Source organism: Cygnus atratus, chromosome 1 (assembly GCF_013377495.2).
Source record: "Cygnus atratus isolate AKBS03 ecotype Queensland, Australia chromosome 1, CAtr_DNAZoo_HiC_assembly, whole genome shotgun sequence".
In the NCBI taxonomy this organism is placed as follows: Eukaryota; Metazoa; Chordata; class Aves; order Anseriformes; family Anatidae; genus Cygnus; species Cygnus atratus.
The window spans coordinates 190,182,278-190,203,209 of record NC_066362.1 but is presented as its reverse complement, the minus strand read 5'-3'; the positions used below and the strand labels follow the sequence as shown (position 1 = coordinate 190,203,209).

At 40.7% G+C, this 20,932-nt stretch overlaps 2 protein-coding genes across 2 annotated transcripts in view; one reads left to right on the top strand and one right to left on the bottom strand.

The window, feature by feature from the left end:
• IFT88 (intraflagellar transport 88) overlaps nt 1-20,932 on the top strand; it is a 213,515-nt gene that overhangs the window by 133,413 nt on the left and 59,170 nt on the right. The window lies entirely within an intron of this gene.
• Nucleotides 1-20,932, bottom strand: part of CRYL1 (crystallin lambda 1) — a 59,484-nt gene that overhangs the window by 35,287 nt on the left and 3,265 nt on the right. The window contains exon 3 of the mRNA XM_035542729.1: nt 12,087-12,213. Coding sequence (XP_035398622.1) covers nt 12,087-12,213 — 127 coding nt within the window. The remainder of the gene's footprint in view (nt 1-12,086; nt 12,214-20,932) is intronic.

Sequence of the window (20,932 nt, the reverse complement as noted above, 5' to 3'; positions counted from 1 at the left end):
GAGGTGAAGAAGCAAAGCATGGCCTGAAGCAAAGCACTGTTAACACAGCGGTATAGTCCTAAAATAGGAGTACAAGCATCACAGTGTAAGATGAAAGTCCAAGATTTAAGCTGGCATGGAGAGTACTAATTGTTCAGCAACAAGCAAGCCAACTTTCTATAACAGCACCTGACGATGCTGTCAGAGCGAGAAGCAGAGACATCTCTATAAGCAAGTATGGAGCTTGACAGTGGTCACCAAGTGGGATGAATCCCTGAAGAAACTGAAAGCCACAGCTGTACAACGACGAGTTCCCACCTCTTGACCAGATTCTGGCTGCTGTGTATTCAAGAAGCAATGAAGAAAACACTTATTCTCTGAGAACGTTAATATGAACATTTACAACAATATAAGTCTCTGCCAGTGAAGACAGATCAATTTTGAGCTTGAAGGAACTAATCCTTGAAAATCCACCCACATTCCAGCTCGTAGCATGTTATGAAGTTCCCTAGGCAGATACTCCTCCTCTCCTACCTTCATTTGGCACGCAGAGCACACCACCTAACCCCCAGCGGTTGTACTTCACCGCCATGCTGCAGCTGCTGCAGCAGGAACGCCCTGCAACCTTGCCCTAACCACAACAAAAGGTAGAAAATTACTTGCAAGAGCTCTGGGCCTTCTTAGTCCCCAATGAATTCAACAGGGCTTCAAGCAGCAGGTGAGTTGTTTAGAAAGCATAACCACTTCAACTGCTACAAGCACGCTCTTCATCTTGTGCAGTTAAGTGAGGATCTCCAAACATACCAAGAACCTTGGCTCCGTTCCTGTATTTGCACACATGTAATTTACAGCACTGTAAGTGGTCTCAGCTTTTCCTTTTCTACAGAACGCTTTCCAGAGCCAGGTGACAGTGATCCTCTCATACACAAAGATATACAGCAGCCACCTTTGGAGCGCCGACTTGTCCCACGAGCTGGACCTGGACCGACAGCACTCCTGGGACACAAACCACTTTAATTCCTACAGCAACAGACTACCAGCTTCTGGAGGGAATACAAAGATCTTCACAGGATTAAGAAACAAAGAGCAGAGAGACCTCTGCAACTCAAAGCTGCTTTTCTGAAAGTCTTGGTGCCTAATTCCTTTATACAAATACCTTAATTAGCTTCTATAGCTATAATCCACTAGAAAGAACACAGAAAAGACTTCAGGCATAATTGTTTTATTTTTAATCTACCAAATCACATTATAAAGATGTATCTTTAAAAACAAAGCCTGATTTACACAAACCTACATAAAGCAGGGATCCATGGATTTTAGTTCATCTCTATAAGGACAGACATCGGTAAGATCTGAAAATTTAGTTAAACAAAAGACTTCAAAGATCTATTAACTATATTTAGCAACTGTACAGTCAAAAGCCTTTATTCCAAATTATTTAGCAAATCTAAATAATAAAGGAATCTTGTAGAAAAAAACAGCTGACTTCAAAAACAGAATGTACAAATGCTAAAATAAGCTATCTGTAAATTAAACCTTGCAATTTAGCAGACAATTCTTGTACAATATTACTTGCACAGTTGAGATTATTAAAGTTATCGAAGCAATACTGCACTTGTGTATGCATATGAACAGCTATGCTCATCACTATTGCCATTTCACAGAATCCATATCAACCAAAATCAAATTATATTTTCAGTAAAACAGTGTTTAAAACACTCACTACTATAATTAGTAGTTCAATACTAACTATTATTTCTGTTTAGGCTTTTGTTAGACTTGCTAGTTTCATCTCTTCTGCAGGGTTTAGGTCTGCAATTCTCTTCTGGAAGGTCAAAGGTGCACTATCAAGGAAAGAGGGACTTGCTTCTTTTTGTTCTGTCACACACTGATACGCAGACTGATCAGCAGACGAGTCACACACATGAACCACACCACTGCAATTAAGAAGTGTGACATCTTGACTGCAAAGCTTAGGGGTTCTGCCAGGAAAGCGGGCTGAGAAAGAAAAGTGTTTTTAACATCAGAACAAGCTATTATGTGAGAATACCAATTTTGTTTCTGATGTTACTGTTATCACTGATTTAGCTCAACTATCAAGTATTTCACATTTGTTAAACAGGTTTGGTAACTTAACAAAATTCAAAATGATTACATATTCCAAGTGAAAATATATGACAGCAAGTATTCTAGATCTTCCTATTATACCACCCTTTTTTCTAAAAAAAATTACAAAGTAATTTTAGGTGCTTATTTTGAGACATGTTTTAAGATAAATAGTATGTGGATATACCAGTAACTGTTATATGAACAGGTTTAAAATTAAGACCCTATTTCTTCATCAATTTCTACACAAACTATTTTTGTATTATTATTATTTATCCTAGTCACAATCATTCAAAGCATTTTGTTGTTTTAGCCAAGTGACAAGTAGTTTGACTGTAAAATATGTAAACAATGACTGTATGGTGCAACTCTATGAGACAGATCTCACCACATTATATGTTTTTTCATGTATTCCTTTAGCTTTTCTGTCCTAAAATAAATTTATGACTATATGTATTTATAAATAGAGCTTTCATCATCTGTATCAGAAGCTTAAAAGATGGATGGTCTAAAATATTGTAGGGTGATAACCCCCCTCCGCCTCTGTTTTTTTTAATAATTAATTTAAAAGTACACACATGCACACAGAGACAAGTGGAACCTCCCCAAACCAAATGACATGAACACAATGGCTCAGAGACAAAAGTTACCTAGGTTTTCCCTAAGAATGTAAGAAACATCCTCTAGCCCACTATATTGTCCCCAGCTTTGCCTAATTGCTATAAAAACCTGCTGATATTTCATGCCACCAGTTTTCCATAGCAGGCAACTTCAGCAATTCACTACCCACAACATAACGTGGTACTTTCTTTCAAGGGGCTCCAGTCCTCTCATCATGTCAGTTGCTCTCCTCTGCACCTCCCCTAGTTCTCACCCATCCTTGTTGATATGAGTTCTGTCTGCAGGTCTAGCACCTATGAGACAAGGGCACACCAAAGTTTCATACAGCAGTATGACAATAACCTCCCACTCACCTCTCATCCCTTCCCAAGTGATACTCAACATTTTGCAAGCTTTTTTTTTTTTTTTTTTTGGCTACAAACACACACTGCATTGATGATTTAAGAGAACTTTTTAGAGAAAAGTTGGACAATTACATTTTCGTTCCCAAACTGCAACTGCTACTTGTGACTTCAGAATCATGTAGCCATGATTTAAATAGTGCCCTTATGTTCTTTCACATCTGTGCTACTACTCACCTAGTACTCTTTCTCTGCTCAGGTTTAGGAGGCTTGTCAGGAATTTCTTAGGCTTGCATTGCATTAGGCCACCTAAAAGAATTTCCTATCACCTGCAAACTCAAGTACCAGGAGTGTGTACCAACATTCTCAGGTCAATTATGAAAATATCGATTAAAATCAGTTCCAGCAACAACCTGTAAAAGCTTCCTTAAGATATCTACATAAGGAAGCATAACATGATAAAAAAAGAAAAAAGAAAGAAGAACAGCCTCCCCACACCCTGACTTAAGGTACACTCCTTTACACTCTGAAGTGAATCACTCAAGTGTTAATTCCTTCCTCTGGCACAGGACAGAGAAGTAAAGATGATGATCACAGAGTCTCTAAAGAAAATATTTTTCCCCTTTTCCTAGCATGTTGAAATTAATTCCACATCAGGTCTTTCCAGCCCTATCAGAGTTCTAACAATGACTTTCCAAAACATTTGCTCTTAAATCTGTGGTTAAATATAAGTCCTGGGATTGTCCACAAGTTGTCTTGACTTCACAAATCAGTAACAAGTGTAAGGAGCAGCACGTACAGGGTACTAACACGCTACTCAGACAACAAGCAGAAGGGAAGAGATAGGACTGCATGTGTAGGTCTTGCAAAGTTGCAAGCGTAGATTGTTTTAAAAAAGTAAGTCACTGCACATTATTCCTGGGTTCTCCTATTACAGAAGTCAAAAAGAACTAAACTATTAGCTTTCTCTTAGACTCTCAAGTTATTTCGAAAGCCAGGGGCATTAAAGTGCTTTACAGCTTTAGTTTTTAAGGTCTTCACTCTAAGCTTTCCCCTGCTCACCCTCAAATCACAAGAAACAACCATATCTAGTAATTAAGTATATTAACTAAGACGAGATGTCAAATAAGAATGCATCATTTCAAACTACAAGGATGGGGTGTGGGTGGGGAGAAACATTTCTTTCAGTCTCCTTTTAAGGAGAGCTATTACCCTTATCTGAGGGTGAAGGTAAGGACAGCTGCTGGACAGGAGACATTTGCACACACCAGCGCAGGGGTGTGGGACACGGCACAGGAACAGCAGATGCACACACACAGCTGTTAGTGAGGGAGGCCCCAGGCTATGTAGCATCCTTCGGTGTGGTATCAGCATTTTGATCAGTTAAAATGAGGAAGATTAAAAAGAAAAGAAAAAAGAAAATCAACAACATACTCTGATAATTGACATGGCTATGTTAGAGCATGACTACAGCTTGAGCCCCAGCAGCTCAGAGCACAGGGAGCACCTGGCTGAGCACTGCGGGGAAGTGAGATCAAGAGACTGGCCCCAAAACACTTGGGGGTGAAGCAGGAACCCAGCCTACGTGGGATACAAGCCAAAGAAAGACAGCTCAACAGGTTGCCTGCCCCTCTCCCCCCTGCAGACATGCATTCCACACAGCTGGTGCAGGACTTCCTCCAAAATGGGATTTAAGCACATGTTCAAATACTGGATCGGTAACACAATGTGTCTGCAGACAAAAGACTCAGATGTTAAACAACTTAGTTACCCTAAAACAAGCCACACAACCTGAGCAATCAAGTCTTTGTTTTCAACCTGAACACAAACTGGTATCCTTCTCTCTTACCCATGGCTTACAGGATAACGACAGCAGCACCCTAACTGAAGAGCAGACCACTGAGTCATTAATGAGGGGGAACACATTACCACTGCTGGTGACACTAAAAAAAATGGTAAATAAAATGGAAGGGCATGGTTACATATGCTCACATCCCAGGGCTTCAGTTACAAACTCAGAATAAGGGTAGGTAATAAAGCGCTTAGCAGGGGGGAAGAAGGAGTCCCATCACATGACGATTTTAAGAACAAGTTGAACCATTTCTGACAGACAGTTGTCCGAGCACGACTGATCCTGCCTCGGGGCAGTGCATGGACTAAGCAACCTCTGAAGTTCCTTCCAGACAGGCTTTGGAAAACCCAGGAGCTGGCGGGGCAGCTAAACGTAAGGGTGAACCTTTTAATAAAGGTGAAATCCTCTCATAGGTTCTTCTGTTGAGGAGCAGAGGCTTTGAGTCAGGGCAACCCCTATACAAGTTTAACTCCAATTCATATTGTTTGGACTTGTTTAAATTTCAGTTCAAAATATAGTTATAGAAGTGTCTTACAGCAAATCTACAAGTATCCAGCTTTCAGAACAGTGGTAAGTTCATATTCAGAACGGCTTTAACAGAACTTAAAACCATCAGCTAAAGGGCAACAGACCAGCAAGCCTAATTTGTTATGGAGCACTTCCAAAGGCACCAGTTAAAACACCAGTATTTCTAGGCTAATCTGACTTTGAAAAGAAATAAAAATTAGAAAGTTTGTGCCTATTAACTCACCTCAAATCTACCAAAATAACTTGTTAGGTGCCTTGACTGTATGAGTTCATACTAGAGGGAAATCTGATGCTTCCTAAATCACTAGCTCTTGACTGACATGAGAGACTGTCTACCACATGACACTGTACAAATAAATACCACTTTGGTGAGGTGAAATCTAGCATTTCGATGGAAACATTTTGTACCTTCCTACAGTTCAGAAACATGCCCTGTTAAGGAACTGGAGAAGTAAAATATCAAGTTGCAGCCACTGTACACTGTTAGAACAAACAAGTGAATTACAGGTGTCTGCTCAACCTTCAGTCAGTACAAAGCACAGAACGGGAGCTGGGCAAGCAGAATTACATATTATCTAAATTAGAGTAAAAACTTGCAGATTTAGGAGGGTTTTTTTTTGTGGAGAATTATTGTGTTGTTTTTTTTTTTTTTTTTTTAAATACATAAATGAAGGCAAGTTTCATCTCATTTATTGTCAGTATCATGCTATGAAGACATCCACCTTTTTCCCTGAGGTTACTGTATCCTACAAAGCTTTCAAGAAACAAACAGAGAAGATGATCAGGGCTGCCACAGGAGGGATTAGAATCCTTTTTGGTCCTTTAGGGAAGGGGCAAAAAGATCTCAACATGTGGCTGATTAACATCCTTTCTCGAAGAATCAGACCTGCTGTCTCCTTCTACTGTGATCCCATCCAACCTGAAAAACAGGGAAAAGTGCCAGCGGAAGGAATCCAGGAAAGGCAATGGAAATATAATACAGTTCTTGAAAGGAGACCAGAGAACTGTGAAAAAACACAGGAGCAGGGTTAACTGCTGGGCAGGACAACAGTTATGGCAGTGAATACCTCCTCTAACAGGGACCAAAACCATTGTAAAGTCTGTAATGGTTGACAGTGCCAGCTGGTACATGCATAGGCTACATGGGAGTGAACACTAGAAAGTTTGGAAGAATAAAAGTCCATTCAACAGCAGCACCACAGCTGCCTACTCAGACTTCCAGTTCATCTCAAGCATGGACTTCATACAGTATTTTACAGCAAGTCTTTGAGCTCAAACTGTTTCACTCCTACAAATGGAGAACAGTTTTCCTCAAGCTTCTACAGAGATGGCGAGTCAGTTAACATCCCTAGAGCCAGCTCCCTCAGAAGCTGAAATGGAATTGCTGGTGCCTCAGACCAGTGTTTGAGGTAGATAAGGTAAAACCAGGCCTAAGGTTATATTTGCCCAGTTAAGAGCAAACAGATCCGTGTTTGCCTGTCCAGTGCTCCAAGCCGACCAGATACCAGTCCCAAAGAAGTTGTTACTGCAATGCTTGCACACACTGCCTTGCAGCAGCTTTTCATTTACAGAGGTACTTCATTAACACAGCTTCCAAACCAGGACTGTCTCCCAGCCTATGAGCTCAGGGCAGCTGAAGACACCTTTGCACATTGACCTGTCTGCAGACAGGTCATCACCAGAAGTACAAACCTTCTTGGAAGCCATCAGAAGAGCAGAACAAATACTAACAGTAGAAATTGGTACCAATCAGTCAAGTAAGTTTATGTGACAAGAGACACGAGACAACAACCATCAGGACTCCCAAGTCAATGCTGATATCCCATCCTGAAGCACCTCCAGACTTTCTGAAAGTTAATAATTAAAAAAGTGCTACCACCTTAAAATTATTTAATTTATGTCTACCTGGGAGATATAATACATCTAGGAAGGTCTGAAAGAAACCAAGCCAAAAATCTATTAGTGTTATTATTACCAGTTCAAGAGTTTGCACATGTAAGGTAGGATGGTGGGAGGGAGTCCTCCCATTTTAATATAAGACGGGAAAAAAAAAAAAAAAAAAGAAAAACTGCTCTAGGGCTTTTTTGGCAAAGTTTCTTTAAAATGTAAAAGGATAAATACCTCACACCACGGGGATTATGAATTCTCTCCACTGCAGTAGTCTGAATTTCAAGCTTAACATCATCCTCTTGCCAGCCTGCTTTGTCCCATGCCACAGCCCAGCTGGCAGGCTCAGAGAGCACCTCCCTGCCATCCTCCAGCCCCAGCTGCAAGGAGCCCTGCCAAGCCAGGCAGCTCACCGTGAGCACTGGCCTCAAAGCCAAGGCACTCTCCCTGCTTGCTGCTGGAGAACAAGGTAGCTCAAGTATCAAGCATTAGATCTTACCAACAGCTAGTCATTTTATCCTCCTATGAGAGCTAATAAGCTTTGGAAGAATTTAGTAACAGAAAAATAGAGCAAAGCATATAAAGATAGGCTTTTACTTTAATAGCACCATGGTAAGAGATTATACAAACGCTGCACTGATTTTTATTATTTAGTAATCAGAGGCACTTCCAACTGCTTCTAAGTAGCACAGGAAAACCAAGAGGTGAAATTGCACTTTCATCATTTTCCTGGGTGAATACTCAGTTTTAAAGCAAAAAGCAAATTAATTTCCTTCTGAAGATGATGTAAAGCGTACCAAATCAAGATAGCTTACTTCATAAAAGTGTCCAGGAGATAGAAGATATAAACAAAGACACAAGGCATACCTTGTTTTTTAGAAGTTCACAACACTACCGTTCCAAATTTTCTTCTCAGTCCTTCTAATTATTTCTTGCATCTTTCACTTCACTTTTTCATTTTATCTTCATTACTGCTACTCAAGAAGTTCCATATTTTTATTATTTCACCCCATTTGTTTCAAGTTATGTCCCACTAAAACAGCATAGAACGCTACCTGCAGAATTCATTCAAGCAGTGCAAACATCAAGGAAATTTTTAGTTTGAGGTGGACTTACTCTACATAGGCCAAATTTGAAAATAAGTTAAGATTTAACCAACTGAAATCTAGTGTAAAGAAATGCAGATCTCATGGAAGTCTTCTGACAAGTTAATCAGTAGGTTTTTATCACTAGGCCAGAAAATTAAGCCCTCTATATTCAACCCAGATTAACGCAAATGACGTTTTAATTTATAAGTAACCAATAATTAAAAATAAAAAATAAGAAAAAAACAATACATTTGTCCTCATAGTCCATCTTGTCCTTCCAGGTTTAAAGCTGTACTCTGTGAAGTTTCAGAAGTTTAATATGGTTCAGCCAGCCAGAAAGTAGTCAGTTCAATGCTGAAATAGGGCTATGAACCTAAAAATAAGGATTCTCTTTTATTTCTCTTCACACCCCTAAAAGAACAAATTAAAGACTAGTTCAAATAATTTGTTTGCTTACACTGTATATCTGGTAACACTTCATCTCAAGTCAAAATTTGATACTATGGCCTGGAACTGATAAGCTGATATGAACACCACCACCAGTGTTTCACACTTAAGGCTTGTTACCCATCAGCGTACTGCACCTACTTCATTTATTTATATGCTTAACATGTAGCTGTTAAGTGTTATCAGAAGGATTAAGAGAACATAAGATAGTACCAGAAAGCTTGAGAGCTTGAGCTACCCCAGGTAGATTGTTGCTATTCAGACACTGTGAACAAAACACTGCTGTCTTCAACTACCTGCGGGGAGCACACAGAAGCCAGATTCTTCTTAAAGGTCCATGGTGAGAGGACAAGAGGCAAGAGACGAAAGTTGCAAGAAGGAAAATTCCAATTAGATACTAGGAAAAAGTTTCACAATTAGGTTAATCAAATACCATAACAAGTTACCTGAAGAGACTGGAAGTCTTCATCCTTAGAGATACGCAAAACTCAACTGGACAAACCCTGAGCAAACTGATATAAGTTGGCCCTGCTTTGAGCAGCAGGTTGGACCAGGTGACTTCCACAGGTCCCTTCCAACACAGAATTACTCTGATTTTGCAACACTTGCCCAATACCAGCTTCACTGATCAGCTGATCAAGAAGAATATGAAGGGGGCAAAAAAATGCAGCCCCTGATTTAATCTGAAGTAGCATGCAGGACCTTGCTCAAAACTCGTACAGCTGAAGAGCCTCTCTAGCAGGAATAAACATTCAAAATCCCTAGGTGCAACAAGTGCCAGTAACTCCATCACAACTGCACTCAGCTTCAGAAGAAGATAGTAAAATACAAGTGAGGATGCTTGAAAGGAGATGCACACTTGTCAGTAAAATAGGACCAAATACTTACAGGTGGCATGGAAGGAACAGACATACCATATTGACATACTAGGTGGTAAGAAATGCTCGAAAGAGCAAGAGAAAAACAGGCAAAACTAGGAGTCTGCTAGGACCAAGAAGGCAGACTTCATAAAGCTGTGATGACCAGGTGCTCAAATGATCATGCCAGTGAAAGACTGTTAATTTGCCAAAGACAAAAAATGCACAGAAAAAAGTTATTTCTCCTTCTTCAAAACACGTGAAGAAGAATAATGTATAGAGACAAGAAATGACCTAAGTACAGAAGGAACGTCTGGATAAAACACAGAGAACAACATTTTTTTTTTTTTATATACTTCTGTTTCTCCTTTCTACTCCTTGCAGACACTGAAGCTCTCCTCTTGGGAACTCCCATGGTCTGTCTCAAGTGGGAAGAAGTGGAAGAAATCTTAGAATAAAGAGAGGGGGGATCAAAAATCAAGGTACTGGGACATGGTATCCAGTTTTGATGTGTCTGCAGTGCCCCAAACCAGTAAGTGACACACAACTGCTCACTTGAAACAGTTGAACGTATGCATTTTGATACCAAAGAGCAGGAGAGTAGCAAGCATGGTGCCAATTTTAAGGGAACTAAGGGAAGATTTCAACACTGAGCCTGTAAGCTTTATGTCTCTATTAAGCAAGTTAAGAGAAAAGGGGAGCACTGAACGAGCTTTAAATAAATGTGGAAGAGACAAAGCAATGTTTTCAAAGAGAAACACTGCCTCACAAATCTAGTTGAATTCTCTAAATGAGGCAACAGGCACAGGAGTCACGCAGCTGATGCTGTCAGTAAGGATGTCCAGAAGTCTTGTAACAAAGACAAAGTCATTTGACATATATAGGCTTTCAAGGAAGTTAACCAGCTACGTGAGGGAAAAAGAGTCCTTTCATGGCCAGTAACTGGTAAGGATAGTAAGCATCAAGTAAGAAGAACAGTCAGCTCTTACTCAGTGAAAAATGCTGACCAGTGCTGTTTCACAGAGATGAAATGACCTGCAAGTTAGCTCATAGAATTAAGTTGATCCTTGTTATTACTACTGCAAACATCTGCAGAAGGACTTTATAAGACTGAGTGAACAGACAATAAACTTGCAGATTAAACTCTGTAGACATGATACAAATGTGAAAACAATATGAACGGACAAACTCTAAGCTCATTACTAATGAGGAAGTAAGATACTGGGCTAACACTATATAGTTTCACGACCTTGTGAAAAGGAAGTAGACACCAAATAGTTCATGACTGTAGGAAACTGCAAGTGCATTCACACCTGACTCCTCTGTGAGGCTTTGCTCTGCCTCCCATTCTTCTACACTCAACTGGCTACTTCGGAGGAAGAAAGGGTCTGGACACGTGCTCTTTTAGTTCCATTTATTATTAAGGATGTACTGCAGCTAAACAGACTGTAGGATTTACAACCCGAAACACTGCAAATTGTAAATTCTTGGGTGCAACACGTTGTGGGAAAGTTAATGGTACAACCCTGGAACAGTACTGGGCAACCACATAGGGTAGAGCATGTTGAGTTCTGTGCAGACTCATTCAGACTTTACTCCAGAAATGGTCGCTAATGCACCTATTCCCTTAACTATTATATGCTCACTGATGTGGGCATGAGTAGTTATGCAGCACAGACTAATCAGGTCCAATAGTTTAACTTGTTCCCCAGCCAAATTTTATTAGCAGCACAGATCCAGCCTGTCTACTAACCTTATTTTTAATACTCTAACACTCTGCGGATAGTTGGTTTTGGCTACAGTTCTCCCTATTCATGCAGCACTCTTTGCAGCATCCATGACAAGTGATTGTGGCAGAGATAGGATGTGCACTCCACAGAGCCTAACCTGTTTTTGCCTGAGGGCACAAGCAAGAAGAGGCTTGCTTTCCATCACAGTCACAAGTGAGCCTTGGGCATAGCCATATTCCCTCCCTTACCTAGATACCTGGAGAAGAAATACTTTTTAGTCCTAGCTCTAGCATGAGCGATGTTGCCTAAATAGATAAGCTCTCCCCCGAGAATCTCCTGCCCCACATTCCTTCTTCTAACAGGTATGGTCTTTGTTGCACGTGGAGGTCAGCAATTCTCTCCCAGCTTAGCCAGCTGTCAGCCTCTTCCAATATAACCTAGAAGAAACTTGCAAGGACTCTTGAGTAGGCAAACCTGCAAAGAGGCATGATCTCCCCTGCTGGAATACTAGGCTGGAAAGAATTTTAATCGTAACAAGCACAACCATCCTCACAGGGTCAGCGTGTTGAACTCGCTACCGCCCACCTACTGCACAGTAATTTTTCATCATCTTTCTTAAACTGTTTGCTAGTTGTTAAATCTTTGCTTACCTGAATGAAAGCAGCACCCTCTACTGCTGTCTTCAGGTCTGTGCAGATGCTGATGAGAGCCAACTGCTTCTCTGCACTCAAAGATCCTTTCAGGAATCCTGATTCCTCCAGCTCTTTCATTTGTTTCCTGACAGAAACAAGACACATATAAGTACTTGATCTTTAAGTACATTTTTAAGCCACCTTTACTTTTCTTGTTTTTTAAATAAAAGCTTCTTAACAACCCAGTGATATGAACACTATATATGCCACAGCAAATATTTATACTCAAGAATATAAAGGTTAGTTTCGGTCATTTCTCCCTGCTGAGGTTTTTCTTCTCTTCAACCATGGACAGCTGCAAGATTTATTCCTAGTCCCAAATTTGTCACCACCTCAAGCCTGTTTTCACTAGTGCAGAATCAGCAAGAGTTTTTCTACTTATATTTAATGGGAATAGAGATACCATTAATTTAGTTCCTCTAGTATTACAAACAACAGCTCTTGTTGACACCTCTGTAGGATCAGTTTAACTGTATTAAAAATAAATAAATACATCTCATACTGCCAGGAGTCATTCCTAAAAAAATACATTCCCCTAGCACAGATAATGACTACAGTGCAAATGTCTGAAAATTCCTGTAGTTATTAAACTAAGTGGCCAGAGTTTGAACTGAACTTTCAAGTACACGACTGCTGGGGTTGGACACGCCACCTGAGAAAAGAGCTTAAAACCCTCAAAAGTCAAGAGCAAGCCTCAAAATTGTATAAGTAATTGAGAGGTGTAATTTCCACAGAAATTAAGTGGGATTAAAGCACCTCATCACAATCAACCTGAAGCTATTTGATATAGCCATTATTACAGTTAAATCTGTTGGTTACCTCAAGTCAGAACTCCTCTAAAGCCTTTGTTTATTATTCAGCAAAAATTGCTCATCCTGAAGAGGAGGAAATTGAGCTAATGATTAGCAGTGGGAGAAAAAATAATCCTTTGTTTTCCCTAACAAACAAGTTCCGAAACTTTGGCTTCTTTTTGAATGCCTCCTTAGACAGCAAGTAAACTGCACTTGGCACCCAACTGGAGGGTGAAAAAGACACAGCAAACAGAGAAGCTCTACAGCCTGGAAAGAAAAAGTGTATTTTTGTGTTACACGAATCACACAGCTGAATATTGAAACAACCAGGGGATCCATCATGCTTTTTCTAAGTGACTGCAGCACAGACATGACAGTCTTCACACGGGGCTTTCTGGGACAGCGCATGTTAAATGTGTAGAAGATATTTATATAGACCAAGATGACCTCTGTATCCAGCCACAACCCAGTCCTTAGTAAGCCTGCCCAGGTGCCCCCTCATACCCAAACAGTACCACTGGATTTGTTTTTGCATCTAAAGACCTCAGAAGAGATGGGGCCCCCTGAGTCAATCAATATTTTTCCAAGCAGCACTTCAAATTAAGGGAAAGGGATGTAGGTTGCCCTGCCTCTCTTCTTCTTCTCTATGCTCTTCAGGCTGCCAGCTGAGCAGTGTGGGATAACACACCCACACTTCGTCAGGCCATCCCTTTATTTAGAGCTCTTTCCTGTCAACAAGTCTTGAGCCCACAGATCTAATATTAAGCTTCCTCCTCCAGATTTCTTAAAGAGACTGAGGGGGATTCATCTCACCCACCCTGTCAGCATGTACATCTGAGGCAATCACCTTCAGCTCTCGTTTTAGAGAAGGGAGAACAAAGTGTTTCGGGTACATTTGCCTGATCTTTTTTAGGCACCCAAATATGCAATCTTTCACATCTTATGATAGAAGCAGCTATTTTCGCTCATGGAGAAATAGGTAGAATGAGCCATTTAGACCACAGTATTCTGAAGCTACCAAAGATAAAAGTCTTCAGAGATTTATTTAAAGACAACCCAGCTCCTACTGAGCTGTACAGAAGGAAGTCAAATCTCAGAGATTCAATGGGCCTTCAGACCTTCAGCTTGAAATGGCTCACTAAATCAACCATGGGCTTCCACAGAATCAGAATTTTACTTCAGCAACTGTGTAGCTGGATCGTGTCCAAGAAAATACAAGTATAGGCTCTAGTAGTTCCATCATGGCTTTATTAAGAGGTCATAACCACCTGCTGCCCTGCAAGTTACTTTGATGCCCTCCCTCCCACTGAAGGTAGTGTAAAGGCGAGTATTTGTTTCCCAGCAGACAATCCAGATTCCTAATGCATCTCTCCAACACCACCCCAGAGCTGCAACACCTTACCACGAAAATCTAGGTAAGGAGCACGCTGCAGCAGTCACAAGTGTATAGACCAGTTCTGCTCCTGGTTTAGCACAAGAGCCAGAAGAGGCAAATACCTTCTAATCTCCATGGACTTTGCACCTTCAATCAAAGTATTTCCTATAATTTGGGAGTAGGCAAGATGTCAACTGAAATTCTATGTGAAGTTGGTAAAGTTTAACACTGTACCTTCCAAAACAGAATACGCACCCATATTTTAATGTGTACAGAATAAGCACATTTCAACTTTCAAACACACACAAGAAAAACAAGCTATAAAACACACGCAGCTAACTCCTACAAGTATTAGCTTTCTCCTTTTCAAGGAAATCCTTCAATACTTAACTCCAGATAATCTTTTCTGTGGTGCAAGTTCTGATATTTTATTTTTGTAACAGCTGATCATTGACAATGTTTTTTTTTAAACTGTTTTAGGCAGAGCACGCTTCAGTAAACAGCTAGGCATGGAATTCTGTTTACATTGGACGACACCTTTGAAAAGGTTCATTCTTAGCTAGAAAATGAAGCCAGGACTTATGCACTTTTCAGGCACTGCCCAGGTCTGTCATGTTTGCTGTTCTGGAGTCCTTTGGATTTTAAACCAATATTAACGTTTCTATCAGTCTGTGTAGTTCAAAATTGATGCAGAGTTCTATCAGCTTTTTGCTTCTTTTCTCAAATACGGATTTATACCCAAGAACTCTGGTTAGTCCCACAGAAATCAGCAGAAAATCCATCAAGTTTCTCAGTAAGTTCCCCACTCAGCTCCTTGACAAACAGCAATGGGACAGCTGGAAAGCACAGCCTTCTGCCTCTTTAGTAATCTGCATGGCAATCTGCAGGGAACAGGACACTTCAGATCCCTTTTTACAAACTGCCAGGGTACACCACGGGTAGCTAGGCAAAAGCTCTAATTGACTTCCTAAGGCTTCTGGCACACTAACGATGCCAGCACTTTGTGTGTAAAGGGACAGGGCCATCTAAACTAAAATATCCAAACTTCTGGCTCCTGACGCCTTCCTTGTGAGGTGAAATGGTAGGGGACCAATTAATTCAGAATGCATCAAATATCCATTCATCAGAAGGCCATTTCACAGGCACAGTTGCCTGAATCCAGCATCCTCTTGCCATAGCCCATACTTTTTTTTTTTTAAGCAAAGTTTGAAGTGACCACAACAGAATCGTGCCCTTCTACAAAGGAGGTGAAGCTCCTGTTCACTTTTTGTGCAATATTACACTTCCATATTCCTCCTGGTCCCCTGAAACTCCATACCATGATTGGTAACTGAGGGATTCAAAACAGCCAGCAACAGGTGTGGCATTTATTCATCTTCCACAAGCTCTTGCTGAAGTTTGCAGCACCTGTCTCCTGTTCTTTTCCTTTTTTTTTTTTCCTCTGCCAGTGATGACCTTCCACTCATTCCTGCCTCTGCCATAAGCCATTACACACTACACTGTGCACAGAGAATATAATTTCTTAACTAACCTACATAGCTACTGTCTTCATTCTTCAGAATTTGAGGCTAGACCATTCCTCCGCATCCCCTCTTCTTCCCAAAGAAAATCCTCTGTTAACATCACCAAGCTTGCAATTTAAATTTTACTTAGATCGTAGAACATGAAATGCAATTAACGCATTACTTCAATTTTGGCTTCCCCTTTCCCTAGAGGATTTTTTTTTTGCCCTTTCACTAATACATTTATTGACCGTTTGGTTATTTTCTTCCACAAATGAATTCTAAGTCTTCCAAATGCTAAACCCTACTTACCTTCCCTTGGGGTACTAGACTGCCACAGAAGAAGTGTGATCAATGGAAGAGAGCTTCCCCATACTTACCATACATCAAGGCACACAACTGACTGGTTTATGCATACAGCAGTGCACCACTGACCTCTACTGGCTGAGTTTTTATTCAGAGCAGCCTCATGTTCGGGGTGATCATCGCCGAGTACGATCACAGACTCAAAGGCCAAGGCAGCTGTTGCTGAAGAACACACCACAGGACTTCACTCTGCAGTTGTGTCATGGTGCACATGAAGCAACAGCTTGAAGAATCTGACTCAGTACCCATAAGGTCTTCAGAGAATGGTGAATTCATGTCCGTAAGAAAATACTGCTTCCTTTTAGAGCCCACCCTTCAACAAGCTCCAGAGCTTCTCTGTTGTGCAGGACTGCCCATGTCAACACTGTTCTGGGAACTGAACTGTTATTTACTTCAAGGTAAGGTATATATCTATAGCTCATGACTACTGAATCACAACTTACTGACCAGATCAGCAAGGGGAAGGGAGGGGAAGAAGAGGCAACATCAAAAATGCTTCTTCACAACTTCAGCCAGCCACCTTTGCCCAAAGACCAGAGCCAGTAACCAGTCATGGCATCAGACTGCTATCTACTGCTGTTTGATAAATGAGGGAATAGCTAGAATGGAAAGAATCACAGAATCGCAGAATCATCTAGGTTGGAAGAGACCTCCAAGATCACCCAGTCCAACCTCTGACCTAACACTAACAAGTCCTCCACTAAACCGTATCACTAAGATCTAAATCTAAACCTTGTTTAAAGACCTCCAGGAAAAAACAAAACCCCACAGAACCCACATCACATCACCAGCCCCATAGATCTAGCCTGAGACACAACAAATCAAGCTTGCAAACAAATGCCCCTGACCCTAGGACCAGCTGTCTACACACACAATGGCCAAACACTAAGCTGCTAATATTGAGTTGCAAGTGGCCATTTGAAAGTATTCACATCCAAATCCTCTCTTCCTGCTTTCCCCAAACTGAATATAAGTGTACAACTTACACATTACAAGTTTTCCACCCAGAACAGCAGGACAAGCTGGTCCAGACATGAGAGATCCAGAGCTGTCAAATGCACCTTCTCCACAGAAGTGTCTGTACATTAAAGAAGGGCAGTTCCTCATCTTCCTCTGGCACAGTTTTGAAGAGGCAGAAAGCAAAGGACTCCAGAGCAGCTGCACAGCATAAAAGCATGGCAACGCATGCAATCCGATCTGATTTCTGAGACCTCCTAAAGGTTCACATGCACACACGGGCACACAGAGGCCTCAGGAAGTCTCAAGTCCGGCTTGCACCTGCAGCAGTACTATTGCTTAGACCAGATGAGGTTAACCTTGGCTTTGTGCAGCCAAACCTTGAAAGCCTTCAGGAATGGAAGTTTCATCACCTTTTCAGATAACCTGTTACTTCTGCATACCAGGCAAGCATCAACACCGTAACTGTTCTCAAAACACAGCCTTTGTCATTGCAAAAGTCAGTCTTATTTAAAGCTTATATTTGAGCTGCCAAGGGAGACTGGCTGCCACACAGGAATGAGGAGAAAGACAACATTTCTCTTTGGAGACTGTTTCAATTGACTTGCAAACACTCAAGGAGTAAATGCCAAGTCTACTCTCTGCATCTAGAAACATTCCACTGATACAGATGGAAGTTTTTTTGTTTTTGTTTTCAACCACAGAAAAAGGCCATGCATTTAGGTCTCCCAATCTTTTGTATCCTGTCTCATCAGTTGACGAATAGGAAACTTTAAAGCTTTGAAAGTCCTTTTTGCATCTTGAAAATATCCTATTATTACAGCTGGGGAAAGGACCGTAAGAGAATGGAAGCAGACACCATGCCTAAAGGGACTTGGCCCTACCACTTCCAAATATAAGTGGCTCAACAAGAGCTCAGGGCATGGACAGAACGAGCACATCACCACCCTCACATGACCGAGTAGACAAGCCCCACAGCATCTCTTCACACCATCACCACCGTTAAGTCTCAGGAGACAGATAAAGCATTTCTGAATGCAGAACTTCTGAGAAGTAGCATTACCAACCTGCCCTGCCTTCCAGTTCCTTAGAAGAGCTTGGAAACTCTTTTCTTCCCCAGTGGAAAGGGTGGCTAGAGGAAGCTACCGTTCTAGAACTGTTTCTGGGAAACAATTAGACTAGTCTCAAACATCCCATCTTATTTTTCCATATAGAATTCATTTTACAGCTTCACTATCTTTTTATTACAGCATTTTACTGTGTTTTACCTATCTTTATCAGCTGTGTGATTATGTTTAGAACAGTAGCACGGTAACTATTTGAAAAAAGTTTACATATTACAAGAGTCAAAGTGTTTTTGGGGGACATGCACCAAAGCATTTCCACACAGTATGTTTTAGGATTACTTCCAGGAACAGGGCACTACTTGTTTTTCTAATTCTCTTTATTTTAAAGCTCAACAATCTTGCATTCAAACCAGAATTACATGGACTCTGAAGAAAGCATATTGGATATGAAAATTTACATTTTCTAAGGCAGGTTAGTACAGGTTCTTTCAGTAGGTCAAGCAGGGCATAAAGCTGTTCGATAGTTTGTTTTCTTCTCCGGAGGAGGTTGTTCCGTTAGAGCAGACACTGGTTAATAATGCTAATGGTACACCCAGTTCAATCCAGTGTGCAGTCATTTTTTGTGTCAGGGCACTGACTACCCAGTATGTATCAACAGGTATGTAGGAAATCTACTGTACCACGCTAGGCCTCAATAACCACACTCTCATTTCCTTTCCGTATCTGGTCTACTGGCATTGTGGCAACCTGACACTTATTTCCATTTGTGTCAGTAGATGGAAATTTCACAGTTTAGTCTCATTTTTGACCAGGTGTTCTGAAAAACGTGTCAGAGTACATTTCAGACTTTCCACAGATACATGCAGGTTCCCATCCTCAATGCAAGCCCCTCCCAGCCTCCATGCCAGTCCTCTTGCAAGCCTGCACACAACTGCTGTGAGAGTTGGATTCATTAGATTAATGAATCCCGAAGTGCCCTACTGAAACACAGATTATATAAATCCAGAATGAGTTACAAGTCAACGTACTAAAAGTCAATCACATAACAGTTAAATTATTTCTACTCCTTGTAGACGTGACTACTGTGTACTACTCAAATCCACTTTTCCTTGGTTTAGAACAATAAAACTAAGAAGTCCTCTGCATTCTTCAGTTTTTCTTTAATATGTAAAGCACATACAACTAAGTCATAGACTTTAAACTAAAGCAGAACACAACTCTTTTCAATACTAAAGCTAAAAAACCACCAACACAACAAAACAACTAACCAAACAAACAAAAAAAAAACCCCACACATTCAAGTCTAAGAACTTCCCTAAATTATTAGCAATGTGGAGAGAATGGAAAGCACATCCCAGCAAATCCAGAGGAGCAACCACCAGCTGGCTGTCACACAGCTTCCACCGGCAGTCCCTGCTGCTCTCTTCTACAAGCCTTCATTACCTACTTAAGCTCCAGCTCTTATAAAAGTATCATATCAGTAATCCAAACGGATTTACTGCAGATTGTGTGCTATGAAATCAGTGCAAAAAAAAAAGTTTGACTGTATTTGGATAGATACAATCATTAAAATAGTGGTTGATGAAACTACATAGCTTGTGTTCTTGTCAAAAAAAACAACACTATGTTTTATTGAAACTAGACTTTTTAAATAAAATGTTACAACAGCCAAGATACATAAATTAATTATAAGTTGAGTTAAACACCTTATGTGAAAGGCAAAACCTGCCTTGAACTCCTATGGAACAGCATGTGCAGGCACAGGACAGTACGCTGACACACCCAAATGCCTCTCCACCCTACTACACACAATAATTTGTTTTTCTTTTCCAAGCTGAAATCCTTGGAAGACTGCAGTTGTCATTCTGCTATCAGCAAAAGAAAAAAAATGGGGTGAGTGCTAGCTTTACTAATGCAGACCACAAGTCTCCTCCCAACTCCAGAAATCCAGAATCTCATCGTGGCTACTGCTATGACAGCAATTCTGAAAAAAAAAATTAAAGTACCATCATATAGGTGTAGTAACAGAGACATTAGGGTTGACTAACACTTATCTTGAGAGTTTTGATGAAATGGAAAAAAAACACAATCATCAAAAAAAAAAACACCTGTAAGTGACAGATTTTCCCCCTTTCTTCACTACCAACTTTTTACTTAAAAAAAAAAATCTCACTAGACATAACATACTGTTTCACATCTAAATTCCTACAACAGGACTAGTGTACAGGAGCTCCTGAAGTCACTCTTCCTTGCTGTAAGCCTTGTTACCGAAAGCAACACACCACAATCCCTTTTTAGGTACAACTTAATCCCCATACAGGCTGCTGCACAGCAGCTAACATGTCACATTGCAAGACAGCAAGAGAGGAGGGCTGAAGCACTTAGCTGGAAGCTTATCAGGAAGCAATCTGAACTTCAGCATTAAATGCTGATATAGCAATATGAGGCTGTACACAGAACCACTCTATCAATGTACACTCTCACATACACAAGCACTAAACTTCCATGACGGGCAAAAAAAGGTTGAGTGGAACCAACCAGTCACTGTCCCTTCTAACATAAGAACTAGGGGCCAAGCAAAGCACCTCATGAGTCAGGTTCAAAACAAACAAGAACAGCTCTTCACGCAGCGAGCAGTAAACCCGCAGAACACAAAGTCCCTTGGCAAGGAGGCTGCAAAAAGATTTACACAGGTTCAAGGCAAGGTTAAGAGAAATACTTGGAAGAAATATTGTTAAGAGTCACT